The 15054-nt window shown below is 41.0% G+C and overlaps 1 protein-coding gene across 2 annotated transcripts in view; it reads left to right on the plus strand.

Moving 5' to 3' along the window:
• Positions 1 to 15054, plus strand: part of LIMA1 (LIM domain and actin binding 1) — a 55526-nt gene that overhangs the window by 37989 nt on the left and 2483 nt on the right. For both annotated transcript variants that reach the window (XM_081249855.1, XM_081249854.1), the window contains 3 exons: positions 4233 to 4290; positions 5834 to 5943; positions 13560 to 13693. In XM_081249855.1, the coding sequence (XP_081105981.1) occupies positions 4233 to 4290; positions 5834 to 5943; positions 13560 to 13693 (302 nt within the window). The remainder of the gene's footprint in view (positions 1 to 4232; positions 4291 to 5833; positions 5944 to 13559; positions 13694 to 15054) is intronic.

The raw sequence follows: 15054 nt of genomic DNA on the forward strand, positions 1-15054 counted from the left end.
TTTAAAAATCTGGTTTGAATAGAGATATCATCTTCAAAGTTATTTGTATATTATTAATTTAACACATTTTATGCAAGAAAATGTCATTCTTTCACTTCAAAGTATTTTGAAAGCTAGGCACTATGCTAAGGACAGGCAATGCTGAGCTTAGCAACTAAATGTGAACAAACCATTCCACGTGGTCTTTACCTGCAAGGAAGCTAACAGAGTAGGAGGGAGGTGAGTGTAGGTTGGCTATTGTAAAACAGTGTAACAAGTGCCATGCAAGGGCTATGAGGGGCCATGGAAGCTTGGACTGAGGACCCTTAACCTGACTTCCTCAAGAAGGTGATATCTGGGACATCCGTGGTGGCACAGTGGTTAAGAATCCGCCTGCCAGGGGGCTTCCCTGGTAGCGCAGTGGTTGAGAATCTGCCTGCTAATGCAGGGGACACGGGTTCGAGCCCTGGTCTGGGAAGATCCCACATGCTGCGGAGCAACTAGGCCCGTGAGCCACAAGTACTGAGCCTGTGCATCTGGAGCCTGTGCTCCGCAACAAGAGAGGCCGCGATAGTGAGAGGCCCGGGCACCGCGATGAAGAGTGGCCCCCGCTTGCCACCACTAGAGAAAGCCCTCACACAGAAACGAAGACCCAACACAGCCATAAATAAATAAATAAATAATCACATTACAGAAGAGTATTTTAAAAAAAGAGAGAGAATCCGCCTGCCAATGTAGGGGACGCGGGTTCGAGCCCTGGTCCGGGAAGATCCCACGTGCTGTGGAGAAACTAAACCCATGCGTCACAACTACTGAGCCTGTGCTCTAGAGCTCGTGAGCCACAACTACTGAGCCCCCACATGCCACAACTATTGAAGCCTGCGTGCCTAGAGCCTGTGCTCTGCAGCAAGAGAAGCCACCGCTGTGAGAAGCCCACGCACTGCAACGAAGAGTAGCCCCTGCACACCGCAACTAGAGAAAGCCCGCATGCAACAACAGAGACCCAACACAGCCAAAAATAAATAAATAAATAAATAAATAAATAAATAAATGTAAAAAAAAAAGAAGGTGATATCTGAGCCAAGTCTTGAGGGATGTATGGAACTAGGCCAAGTGAATAAGGGGAAAGCTGAGTAAAGAAAGAGAAGGGTATTCCAGGGAGACACAACAGAGGTTTGGAAACCAGAGAACCCAACCAAGATGACTTGGCTGGAGCATGAAGTACCTGTAGGCAATGGTAAGAGACAGGTGGAGGGAGAGGGCCAGGGTGGGTCTTGAAAAACCCTTAAGAGTATGATTGTAGTCCTGCGTCAGAGGAAAGCCATGGGAAGGTTTTAAGCAAATCAGGTTTTATACATTTATGGTTAGATGGATGGCTTAGTTGGATTAAGTAACAATATATATGTCAGGTACATTTATCATTTTCTCTGCCAATCTATTACCCAGTCTCGTTGGTCTTTCTGTCAATATGATAATCAAATGTTAAGTTAGATGAGGAGAAAGAGCTTTCAAGTCTATTACAGTGACTAATAGGAGTGTAGTCATTGTTTCTGTTACACATATTAACACCCTTGAGGCCATTCTACAAAAGGTGAGGAGATAATTAAAATGGGTTAAGAGCAATAGTTCTCAAACTTATTTGATTATAACAGACTTAAAAATAGATATATTGACAGCATACCAACAGGAACTCATGAGATATACTACATACTTGGACCAAAGTAGACACACAGAAAAATAGTCTCAGATTAATGGCTACAATATTTGACTCAAAGAATAGAACAGGAAAAAATTTAGGAACATTAAATCGCTTTATTTTACAAAACTATATCACAAATGTATTTTGAGATAATAAGACAAACTACGTGGCAGTAATGTGTTTCATAGTCATAAAATAATCAAATTATATACATCCTTGAAACAGTGGGCTCAGGCATTATTTCCATGTCACATGTCATGTATCAAGTGAGTTCTCTCATTAGACTGCCTGGTTTTCCCATTTTTTAAGTGGGAGATTATGTCTTATGTATAAGTGATATGTTTGGAATTTTTCTTATATACTGTCAAAAAGACATTTAAGAGAAAAAAATATTCCTAGCATTGAAATCCTCCCATCTGTCCTTGGAGCATAATTTGAGAAATGATCATCTGGAAATTCATGCTTGGATTGTCCCTATATCTAATTTCATGTTTCTTTCTTGATTGTCTTCGTATTGATTTGAACCTGGAACTCTGAGCTGAATTGGAGGATCAGAACATTTTAGTTATAGCCTAAAAGGGTATCATTGCAGCTGAATCACAAATTGGGAAGTGGGTGGGGAAGAGAGGAGATAAAGATAGTACATAGTCTTCAAGTGTATACTGTAGGTTCGTGAACCCTTCGCTGCCTTAAAATTCATAAAATTTTTCAGAGCGTCAGCTATCCTTTTGGCTGTTTGCCTAGCTTTTGTTAACCAATACCTAAGAACTATTTGAACTTCAGTTTGTTACAAAAGGACATTAATGCCAGGGTAAACTTGCCTGAAATAGAATATTTTGTCAAGGTATTGTTCTTCCCTTTCTCCTCTTGTGAATGAATTTGTGCTTTTCTTTAATGAAATGTTTGAGCAAAATCTCACTTGCTGTCTCCTGGCTATTCCTGCAGTGAAGTCATCTGGTTGGGCGTGTGCAATGATGTCATGATTGGCATTAAGTTTACCCTGCAGGTTCAAGGTGACTAAATTGGAGGTGAAAGAAGGACATCCTGGGATGGGTGCACCTCCTAACTTAGCAAGAATTGAAGAGCTTTTTATGGCCATGCACAACTTTCAGAAAATTTATTTTGTATCATTAAATGAAATAACGCATGTAAAGTGGTCATTCCAATACCTGGAACATAGTAAGCATTTAATAAATGTTAACTGTTATTATACTGGTTTGTTTTATACCATGTCAGAATTCCTGTAATGAACAGAGAATAAAGGGGAAAAAATGACCAGGCTGCAGTCAGCCAACAACTTAATCTCCATTGTAAATTTATTCAGTACATTAGACATCCTGATATAAACACTCAGCATCACCCATAAAATCCCTGACATCTGAATGAAAGAATATTCACGAGGAGTACACATTGGGTCACCTCTTGACCCTTCGTGATTTTTTTTAGAGGGGGGGGAATTCCTTCCTCATAACCTCACTAGAAGTTCTCTGCATTTCCTTCTTTCTTTTTTTTTTTTTTTCTAATATTTATTTATTATTTATTTGGCTGCCTTGAGTCTTAGTTGCAGCACGTGGGATCTTTGTTGTGGCATGTGGAGTCTTTCCATTGCAGTGCGTGGGCTTCTTTAGTTGCGGCGCGCAGGCTCTAGAGCACGCACGCTCAGTAGTTGGGGCGCACGGGCTTAGTTGCCCTGCGGCATGTGGGATCTTAGTTCCCTGACCAGGGATCGAACCCGCATCCCCTGCATCGGAAGGCGGATTCTTAATCACTGGACCACCAGGGAAGTCCCAACCCTTCATGATTTTGAGTGTGGAGGAAGATACCAGGAAGGCCTAGGGGCCAGTAGAAAGGAGAGAGAGCTGGTAGAAAGTACTTTTATTTAAATTTGATGCCAAATGGGGAAAATAATCACCTGTACATAAGGTTTGCCATCTTGTTAAACATTGCCATTTTGAGACCAGAACTAAAAAGGGAAACTAACCTTGAAGATAATACCAAAGGTTGGTTTTAGATAAATTTGTTTTACAGCTATCAGAAGGTCTTCTGTACCAGCAAGCTTGTTTCAGCAGAATGCATTTGTTTGGGAAATAAGGAGTTAGGAAAATAAAAGAATAGTTCCTGTATGTAAAGACTTTATCTTGCCTTGGAGTGAGTTATAGTTATACGAGTTGTGGTTTGTCGTGATGAGCTTTGCTCTCCCTGATAGAGGGTTTTGTTTTGTACCCTCCCCACCCCCACCCTTTTTTTTTTGAGAGTACAAAGATATGGTTTAGAACTTCTTTTATAAAGGAAGATAATGCACACTTTTGGCAGTTGCTTGCAGTCTGTTATTTGAGTTACTCTATAATTGAGAGGCATGTTAATATCCTCATAAAAGACATTTTGCTGCCTCTTGTTTAAATGCTCAGCTGTTCTGGGGGCCATTATTTCCCCCAGGCAGCCAGTGACTGACTGGAGTCAGCAGGTTTTAATGGCATTAATAGCAGTTTGCTCTTTTATTTTTAACGTGATTCTTAATCCACCCCCCTCCCCCACCCTGCCTTTCTTTTTCTAGGTTTCTGCATCTGAGAATAGCCTGACAGCCCGTTCTGCCCCTGCTGAGGATGATTCCCGTAAGCTTTCATTCTTAGGTCTGGTGGAAGAGGGTCTTGTTCTCTAGCCCCTGTTTGGTTGGCGGGGGTGGTCCCCAGTTCTGTCAGTGCTGAGAATGTGTAACATATTAAACCCAGTAATGTAGCTGATCAGATCTTTCACTTGGTTTTAAGGACTGGTGCTTGAGTACCCTTCACACATCCCATGCCTAAGAGAGAAGTTAAATTCAATGAAATATGATTAACTTGTGGCCAGCTGAATACTTTTGATGCTTCTTTCATTGAACTTATCCTGTCTTTTGTACCAAACCTTTTCAGGGTTAATAAAAATAAAAATTATAATTTTGAAGTTTCATTTTAATAGAAGGTTGGCCAAGAAGGACTTTATTCATTTACAGGAATAAAGAATTGGTATTTGAGTAACCTTTAAAAAATATCTTTTTCTTATTTATCTAAATAGGTGCTATAATCCTCCCTCTGGTTAGATTCTAGACAGTTTCCTGGGGGTGCTGAATTTGATCACCTTTTCATCCTGTTTTGGAATCATTTTGAGCCTCTCTTCTCCCAAAGACAAAAACCTTTGTTTTTTAATTTACTATGTCCACTTTTGATTCTGATGTTCAGTGTATTATTTTTTTAATATATATGGATTTCTAGCTTCTCCTCAGGTTAATTAGTTTACTAGACATCGAAAACTCAGCAAGAAGCTGAAGTATCAGCTAAACAGATCTCTAGTAAACCCTGCCTTAAAATTTTAGAAACTTGCTGCTTGAATCCAAGAACATTCCTTTTGCAGTCATTTTGCTTGGACTAGAAATTTTTCTGAGTTTTGACTAGGTTTGCAAAACATTTTTTTGAAGAATAAGCCTTAATCTTTCAGTACTTTGTTGACATAACTCTAGATTTTAGGGATTCTTTTATGGTTCCTTAGCAACTGTGTGAATGACTTCTCTGTGCCTCTTCTGAGTTTTCCATAAAACAAATATATTGGCAGGAAATTAACTTATGCAGGTGACACGTCAATGACTATGAAAAAAACTTTATGGAGTCTTTTTCCATAATCTTCATCCATGGATGTTCACTATAGGACTGACCAAAAAGATGGTGTCAAATTATACACACTCATATACATGAGCATGTCTTATGAAATTTCTCCCCTCACATTCCCCCATTTTCCCAAGTTCAGTTGAAACGCCCCAGAAGGAGTTGTTGGGATTGCTAACTACCAAAAAGCCATCAAAGTCTATAAACAGCCTTAAAAAATGACAAATGCTACAGGGCAGAAATTTCCTCATGTAGGGTGGTTTGGATTCCCGCTGCATGTGGCAAAGGGTCAGAAAGCCTCTGAGTTGACACCCCGACTTGTGAGAGAACAGAGAACGTAAGAGCATAGTTTTTAGCATTAGAATAATGCTTTTCTTCAACAGAAAAGCTATGTTTTTTCCTGGTGTTGAAAGGACCTGTGTCCTTAGTGGAGGTGCCTAAAATTTGCTTTGGGGAGGAACCTTTTCTGAGCCTTCCCTTGAGATACTATAAAATGTCTTCCTTCTGTTAACTCAAGCAGGTAACTCCCAGGTTAAGAGTGAGTTCCAGCAGCCTGTGCATCCCAAGCCACTAAGTCCAGATGCCAGAGCTTCCGGCCTTTCTGAAAGTTCTCCTCCCAAAGCAGTGAAGGTATGATGGCAGTTTCTCTTGGAGCCTTGTAGACATTGGTTTACTAGTAGAGCTCATTGCATCTTTTATCTTTATGTTCATTATAACCTGTTTTTGCTTTCCTGGGGATGAAAATGCCAAATAAGGGCACACTTGAGCCAGTCACTTTCCCTGGAAATCTTGCTGCTTTTGCTCAGGTGTTTGAGCCAGGAGTGGGAAGCCTCACTGGTACCACTCCAGTCTGAAATCTGGAAAGCTCATGAAAGAAAACCCAAAGTTAAAGAAGATAACCTGACATTTTTCTTGTTAAGTCCAAATTCATAAATCTATGAATGGGTAAAAACCTATAAAAAGAGCAATATGAAAAATCTGTTAAAATCAGCCCATTGGATGGGAATGTGCAGTGTTAAAGATTTAGTGGCTCCCTGGTCTGAGGAATTTGACCATAACATGATTGGTGGGTGGTCAGCGCTTTTAAAGAAAGAATGTGTGCATTCCAGTGGGGGTTGACCAGTCCATTTGCTATAAAAATGATCATTCAAATAACACTTACACTAGGTTATAATATTAGATGTTAAGGAATGTCCAAAATGTTTGTACCCTAGGAAAATTTTACTAGGCTACTCAATCTGTGGTCTCCTTTCATTCACTAATTTTTAAAAGCAGTATTTTCCCTTTCTATGAACAAATAAATATTCCCATAAAAATAAACAAATATAGGGCTTCCCTGGTGGCACAGTGGTTGAGAGTCCTCCTGCCAATGCAGGGGACACGGGTTCGTGCCCCGGTCCGGGAAGATCCCACATTCCGCAGAGCGGCTGGGCCATGGCCGCTGAGCATGCGTGTCTGGAGCCTGTGCTCCGCAACGAGAGAGGCCACAACAGTGAGAGGCCCGCGTATGGCAAAAACAAACAAACAAACAAAGATTAAAAAAAAATCCAACACCTCTTTTAGGCTGCTCACTTAACTTGTTTTAATAGAATCCTTTGCTAATGCAGTGCTGATTTACCCACTTGGTTAATAACAAACATATACTTCTTTAGTGTCTTCCTCCTCTGGTGTTCTCTTAAGTAGCTGGGTTTTGTTTCAAAGGTTTTAACATTTGAGAGAAACTGAATAGGTAGAATTAGTTTTAAGGTGGTTTGTACTGCTTCAGCCTCATGCACACATCTGCCATGTTTCTATCGCACAACTGTAGGCATGATTGGTCTCTCTTTTTTTTTTTTTGCGGTACGCGGGCCTCTCACTGTTGTGGCCTCTCCCGTTGCGGAGCACAGGCTCCAGACGCGCAGGCTCAGCGGCCAAGGCTCACAGGCCCAGCCACTCTGCGGCATGTAGGATCTTCCCGGACCAGGGCACGAACCTGTGTCCCCTGCATCAGCAGGCGGACTCTTAACCACTGCGCCACCAGGGAAGCCCATGATTGGTCTCTTGATGAAAGTTCTAATGCACAGAAAGGATGGAGATACTCTGTAATGACCTAGATGGGAGAAGAATCTGAAAAAGAGTGGATATATGTATATGTATAACTGATTCACTTTGCTGTAACACAACACTGTAAATCAACTATACTCCAATAAAAATTTAAAAAAAGAAAGGATGGAGGTAAGACATAGGTGAGGGTTTGGAACAAAGGGAGGAAAGGGGAGAATCCAGGAAAGGGGAGGTCGGGCGAAGAAGGTAAACATGAAAATTTTAGAGGAAGCAGAGATGTAAGAGGGGAGTAAGGTTTATTGAAAGGAACAAAAAGTGAAGAAAGTAGCAAGAGAAAGCAAGTAAATGAGGGAGAAAGAACTGAGCTGCGTGATGGAATCTGCACATGTACTTAACATGACCCTCTCTTCTGGCCTCGAAGTTCTGCTCATGCTGGCATCAGCACTTTTTTTTTTTTCCAGTATCTGAAGTCCAATAAAGTAGCAAATGCCATGGGGTTAATTTCCTCTCCAACAGCAACCCTGCCCAGATGTGAGTCCTTGGGTTGTGGTTCTGGACAAAGAACAGCTAACAAAGCTGACTTGGCCATGGATTCTGTGTGACTGAGGGACTAGGGAAATTCTGTGGCTGATCTAAGAACTAAAATCTGTTCTCAAGTATATTTGAATTGTCAGTCCAGTCTTGCTTCCCTCCCTCAACTGTTGGGCCAGATCTCCTGGTCCTGGGTTGGACCTTTGGGACTCCTCCTGATTCATACTCCAGGGTCTGAGCTGATGAGCAGTGTGCAAAAGAATGCACCTCACTTAGGTCTTCCTGGCACACCAGGGAGAGGAGAGGGAGGAAAAGCTCCCTCTGCACCTGCCCCAGATTCATGCCTGCCTTTTTGGCTCTGGTCACCCAGCAGTAGAATGCAGACAAGGCTACTTGCACCAGACATACACCTCAGGTTTTGAACATTGTATAAAGACAGGGGTAAACTGCCTCACTGCCTATGTTTGCCCATGGTCCAAAGCTCAAATGGTTATGGTGTACAGAGCTCAGGGTGGTACCCAATCACATCTCCACTTTATTCACAGGCCATTTATTTTCTCTTCCTCAAAGTTATTCTTTACATTCTGCAGGCAAGTATATAGATATTTTAGTGTTTATAGGAAGACCTGCTGGCATAACTGGTCTTGTGGCTATAGACCACGCAACAGAAGTTGTTTCTCCAGTCTGGGAAATTACATACAGCTAAGAATAAACTTGTTCACTCAGAATAGATTTGTGGATCCCACACATCCTGGTAAAACTGCTCCTCGTTGCCTGTCTGTTATTGAAAACAGGACATCTAAGGTAAAGACTCAATTCATTTCAAACTTTAGCTTAATAAAGTAAAAATACAGAAAACAGAAAAACACCCCATAAATGATACTGGTCTTTAAAAGTAAGGATTTTATCTATTTTGAACACTGGCCAGATAATTCAGTTGATGAGACTTGGCACTAATGAAGTTGACGTTGCAGGTTCCTTCTCAAAAGAGATGTTCTGGGTCTAGAGCTCAGTGGGCCCTGTCGGAAGGATCAGAACCTTTCAACTCAAGAAACCCAGAGGTCTCTTAAGCTTTATGTCCTCCCACTGAAATAAGTTACGCCCTAAATGTTTCTGGGGGGAGGATAAGGAAGGAGATGTGACTGGCCCTGGGAACACCTACTGGTCTAGGATAGCCCTCTCCCAGGTTCCTAGGCTGGTCCTGCTGATGGATGTGTAGAGAAAACATGGCAGCCTGCATGAGAGGCTGTACCCTCTGTGCCCTGTCCCTTCCTCCATGGACAGGGTAGGAGGTTTTATGCTATTTTGCAAATCTACCAGAATTATGCTAGAAGGGCATCTACAATCTTTTCTCACGACCTACATCATTACTGCTTTCTCAGAGCACTAACCCTTCCTCTACGTGTAGAGGGATCTGTTTAAGGTGTGAATATCTCCAAAATGCTTTCATAAAGAGTTTCACAGAAAGCTAGGGGAAGGGTTAAGGCTGTTGAGAGCCAGCCCAAGCACTTACTATATGGTGAAGAATTTCAATTTAATTACCCAGATATTTTGTACAAATTGTAAGGCGGAAATGAAAGGCTTTTTATAGTGTTCTATCTGAGGAATGGAGGCCTGACATCAATACAGATTTTTCTTTTGATTTCACTGTGTCGAAAGGCTAATTAGCTTCACCATTTATGGCCAGCTGCTACCTGCTCCCCTCCCACACACAGACGTGTACCCAAACTGGAGCATTCATTAGACTAAAAAATATATATGAGACAAGAGAGTGAAAGAATGTAGATGAAGTCATAAAAATTTATTGTAAAAAAGCTTTAAGTAGATGCTGATCTACAGAAGGCCTGTAACATCCCTCAGATGGGAAAGACGTGACACTGTTTAGGGACATCAATTATTTATATATTATCTCACTCATTCCTGAATATCCTGAAGATATTATCTGCATATTTTAATTTGAAACAAAGCGAAGACTGTCGTTTGTTCACAATGCCGTGGTGAAATTATGTTCATTTGAGTTAGTTAGCATCTGCTCCCTTCCCCAAAGGGTTTCCTTTAGTTATGGAAATTTATTCCAGGACAATTGAGAAAATACTCTATTGGTTTGTGAGTCGGGAATTCTGAGTTTTAATCTTAATTCTCTTATTGACTGTGCAAACTTCTCTAAGGCATCTGACATCCTGGTACCTTAGTTTCTACATTTGAAAAATGGTGAGGGAGGGGAGGCGAAAAAACGTCTTACTAACTGAAAAACTATATTGGAAAGATAAAAAATGTCTGACATTCTAATATTGGCAGTGTTTTAAAGGTGGCTGTGCAAGTTCAGGCATACCATGACGGCCTGGGCGGGGTGTGGGCCAGGCCTACCATAGCGGTAGAGGTTTGGGCACTCACTGTGCTTCCTGCTGTCTGAATAGACATGGGGGAGATTACAGAAAAGTGGCTGAGAGCCCAGGACAGAGGAAATAAAGGGAATGCACAGCCACAGCCACTCTGACTTGGCATGTTACCATGTTGGGCTCCTCTTGTCTTTATGATGCTATAAGGGCCCTTGGGCAGCTGCCGCATCAACCTTCATTAAATAACTTGAAAGGGGTGTATGGAAAAAAGGAAGAGGAATAATGGGAATCTGGTAGGTCTGGAGAGGTAGAAGCTTGTAGTTAGTCAGATATTTGAGCTGGCAGTCCACTAATTTGATGTTAAGGGGAGGAATGCCTTTTCACTTGTTGTGGAAGGCTCCATTCAAGAGGGAGCCACTGGTGCGGGGGTCAGGTGTGGGAGGTAGAAAGACACTAAAGAATTGTTCACTCCTTGGGTGAAGGCTATAAAAGCTCTCTCTTCTGAGCTGGTACTCTGATCTAGCCTCAGGTAGATGTGAGTGAGGCTGATTTTGCCACGATTAGCAGAGTTACTTGAAAAAGAAAGAAAATGTGGTCTTATTCTTGGATATGAGTCTGTAACTGAGTTTCAGCTCAGCTGCAGAAAAAAGCCCTCCAGGGCACACCAATGCTGTGTATTCATTGAAGGTTCCTGTTTGTCTCTTCCAGCTTCTGATTCCTGCTCCCGGTACCTAATTTCTGCTCCTGCCTTCCACTTTCCTCCTAATGTGAGCTCAACTTGCAGCTTTCTCTCAGGTGTTCCTTTCTATTCACTGGGCTGCACCCTCCTCCTACCGTGTGTTCTCTGTGTGTGTGTGTATGTGTGTGTGTGTGTGTATGTGTAACAGAGGCATGCTCTGTAGGCTTCCAGTCCCCTTTAGCAGAATAATACCCATTTCCTCCTCTACCATGGGAAATTTCTGTCTCCTGCTCTTTCTTTAGCAACCAGAATGAGCACTTATTCTCCTAAGTATTATAAATACAATATTCATCTTGCAACTGAAAAAGATTTTCAATCTGATAAGTAAATACATTTGTCCTATTACTTTTACATTGTCTGAATTGTGATTTGTACAGCCGCTCTCCAGTGGCTCCAGTTGTACTATTATACCCAAATTTTATTCTGCCTTTTAATGTATTTCCTGCTTGCTAGACAGGGACCTAGTCCTTTTAGAGAAACCTAATTAAATTATGCAAGGACATCTCCACTTAGGTCCTATCTTGTTAGATGTGTCCATCCATATAAGAAAAAACAATTTCGGAATTCCTTGGCAGTCCAGTGGTTAGGACTCCAAACTCTCACTGCTGAGGGCCTGGGTTCAAACTCACAAGCCATGAGGTGCGGCCAAAGGAAAAAAAAAAAAGCAAAAGAGAGAAAGAAAAAACAATTCTACAGTGAGGTCCTACTGCATAGCACAGGGAACTATGCTCAGTATCCTGTAATAAACCGTAATGGAAAAGAATATGAAAAAGACTATATATATGTAAAACTGAATCACTTTGCTGTACACCAGAAACCAACACAACATTGTAAATCAACTATACTTCAATAAAATAAATTTAAAAAAAAGAAAAAACAATTCTGAGCTCCAAATAACGCCTTAATATCTGCCAGCAGCATTCAGTACAATAACATTTGATCATATTTAAGTTCCTCCCTTATGCTTGGTAAACTTATTAAGTTGTAGCTGTGGTCTTTGATTCTTTTAAGTTTTTCTTTTCGACTCTAACCCTAGGAATGGAGGGGCTGCTGTTAACACTCAGCCCTCCTCCTTCATTTTTAAATTCTTTGGTGCTATTTGGGAGCACTAATTTTATTAAACTCCCTTTTATAGATATTAACCTTTACTTCCATTTTATGCCCATTTTCTACTCTCATTTTCTGTCCAAATCTACTTGGAAAACCATTCCTATTTTTGCTTTACTTCCTAGTGAATCATGTGGCAAGTGAACCAGCAGTCTGAATTTTTTTTATGGGTCTATTTTCAGATTTTTTAATCAAAATTCTGTCTTACCCATAAGCTGGTTTATCTTAGGCTTACCTTAACCATTCAGGCCCTGGGCTTTGGGACTAAATTGTATTATTTACCACCATACCGGTCTTGGTGGCAGAGGCCACCAAGGTGCCTGAAAGAGCTTCCAGGCCACCTTAACTAAAGCTGCTTCTGCATTTACTGGTTGAGCTGTTTCTGTTGGGACAAGTCAAGAGTCACACACACCTAGGGACTCCTTAGCCCCACCCCTAGTGGCCATGTAACTACTTCTTATCATGTAGAAACTTATGGTTTGGGAATTCTAGCTTTCATCAGTGCTAATACAACCTACTTTATGTAGTTTAGGACTGAGTTTACCAGCAACAGCTGTGCTTACCCTGCCCATATTCCACACTTTACAAACAGTTCATGAATCCCCGTTGTGACTTACCCCCCTACCCAGTACATTAGTTTTATTCTCCATTTGGTGTTTTAAAAAGATTATAGAACCTATAGCTTTATTGGGCTATGCTTTCTTCTGGAATCCTAATAAAATAGTTTGTGTGTCTTTTAAAATGTTCCATTTATGTGTCAATTTTGCTTTATTTAAAAATGTTATGTCTAGTGGATTGAGCAAGTCAAGATTATATGCAGAGGGGACTGAGAGATGCTTTATCAAAGTGTCTTTTATGGATATTAAAAAAATGTCTCTGTGTATAACTGAGTCACTTTGTTGTACAGCAGAGATGGGCACAACATGGTAAATCAACTCGACTTCAATAAAATAAATAAATAAATAAGTAAATAAGAAGATTTTAAAAGTCTTTTCCTACTTCCCAAAGCCAAATGCTTTCTCTCCTTGAAAGTTACCCCCTTCAGAATCTGGTCTTTAAAAAGTCTGTTCTGCTTCTTATTTGGCGCTTGGATCAAACCATCAAACTTCTTTCTTCTGTATGTGATGACATTTTCTCCTCATTTCCTGTGCGCAGAATCATTTTGTGTGTTCTTGTGTGTGTGTGTGTGTGTGTGTGTGTGTGTGGTGGTTTGTCTAAGCCTTTCTCTGCGGTCCAGCCCTAGCTCCACCCATCCTCAGTGGCTGCTGCACTTATGGCAGCCAGACAATCTGGGTAAGGAATTCAGGAGAGCCTCTTGGCTTTAGAGAGTCAACCGATAGAATTGCAGTAGTCTTAGTGTTCCTCTGAGAAATGACAGACCAGGTAAGGGAGCCCTTAGATAACAAAGTAAATCCCGGGGCCCACTTCAGCAGAGTACTAACTCATTGCTGGCTTTGCTAGCTAAAGTTGTCCTTTTCTTTTCCTAGAAGTTTCAGGCACCTGCAAGAGAGACCTGCGTGGAATGTCAGAAAACAGTCTACTCAATGGAGCGTCTCTTGGCCAACAAGCAGGTGTTTCACATCAGCTGCTTCCGTTGTTCCTATTGCAACAACAAACTGAGGTAAGCCAGACCAAAACAAGCCATCTCTCTGTGTGGTTGGACCTCCAGAGGGAGTCTTTGGTTTTTAGAACACTGGTACTAAAATCTGTGGTGCTAATAGTGTGTGCTGTTGAGGGCCTCTGAAGAAAGTAAAAAGTACCATTTAATGACAGGCATTTTATATCAAATGGTAATGGTGTTTAGAACTTCTTGGTACTCTCACATGTTAATTTACATGTTAGGACCGAAGCTTAAATCATGTAAGTTGCAGGTAACTGCCCCTGTGACCTAATTTAGTAGAATGTTTTCCCTTGGTATCATAGAATCATACAGTTAAGAAATCTCAAGAGGATACTTGTTGAAGCCCTTGAAATTATCCCAAACACTATATAAATGGCAGAAATAGCAATAATAATAGATCCTGAAGGGCATATATTTTTCTGTATATTGCTTCATTTTATTTTCTGAGAAAATAATTATGTATCATTTCTTCCAAGTTACTCAAAGTATAGATATAAATGTGGCAAATTGGGGAAATATTCCATATTAACTCATTTTAACCATAGAACCTTGGAGGAGGAAGTAACCAGGATGTCATTTCCTCCAGCCTTCCTTCCAGAGCAAGCACCCTTTCCAGCATACTGTTGAAAGATGTCCTGGCACCTGCGTGGCACTTCTGCAGGGGTTAATACCCCACTACAGCTAGTTCCAGTGTTAGTGCTAGCTTGAAAACTTTCCCTTATGTTGAGCTAAAATGTGCCTCTGTAACTTCCACACAGTGGTTCTTTTTCTGCCCACCGTATTTTTTTCTCCAGAGCACATTTTTCTAAATTTTTGAATTTTTATATTTCTTCTGTGGAAATGCTGTTGTTTTTACCCCCTTTAAAATGTGTTACCCTGCGAGAGACACCAGATGTCCTAAAGGCCTGTCCAGCGCTCTTGTTAGGGTAGACCGACTTCTGGCTACTGCTCACCGTTCTCCTGTTAACCATAGCTTTCCTTTATTTAGTCACTGACGTCTGCTCACTGCCAAGCGTTGGCAGAGCATTATACCCATTCCTGTAAAAACATGCTTTTAAATTATAACACAAATGGGAAACTAGGAGGGAAAAGATGCAACTTTTTACAAAGGAATATCATTAAAAGTAGTTATAGGTTAGAAATACTTAGGAAATAATATAAAGAATCAGAGCTAGGTGGGACTACCTAGGGAAGACTTCCTGGAAGAAGTAACTTTTTCAACAGTTTTGACAGAGGGGAGTGAAATCACTTGAAAATGGGAGCATGTACCAGGTGGAAGAATGTCTTATGAAGGTTCAGAACTAGAATTGAGCATGTTTTTTATAAGGATAATAAAACAAATGTGCTTAAAAGGACACCCT

Source organism: Mesoplodon bidens (assembly GCF_964165515.1).
Source record: "Mesoplodon bidens genome assembly, chromosome: 11".
Taxonomy (NCBI): domain Eukaryota; kingdom Metazoa; phylum Chordata; class Mammalia; order Artiodactyla; family Ziphiidae; genus Mesoplodon; species Mesoplodon bidens.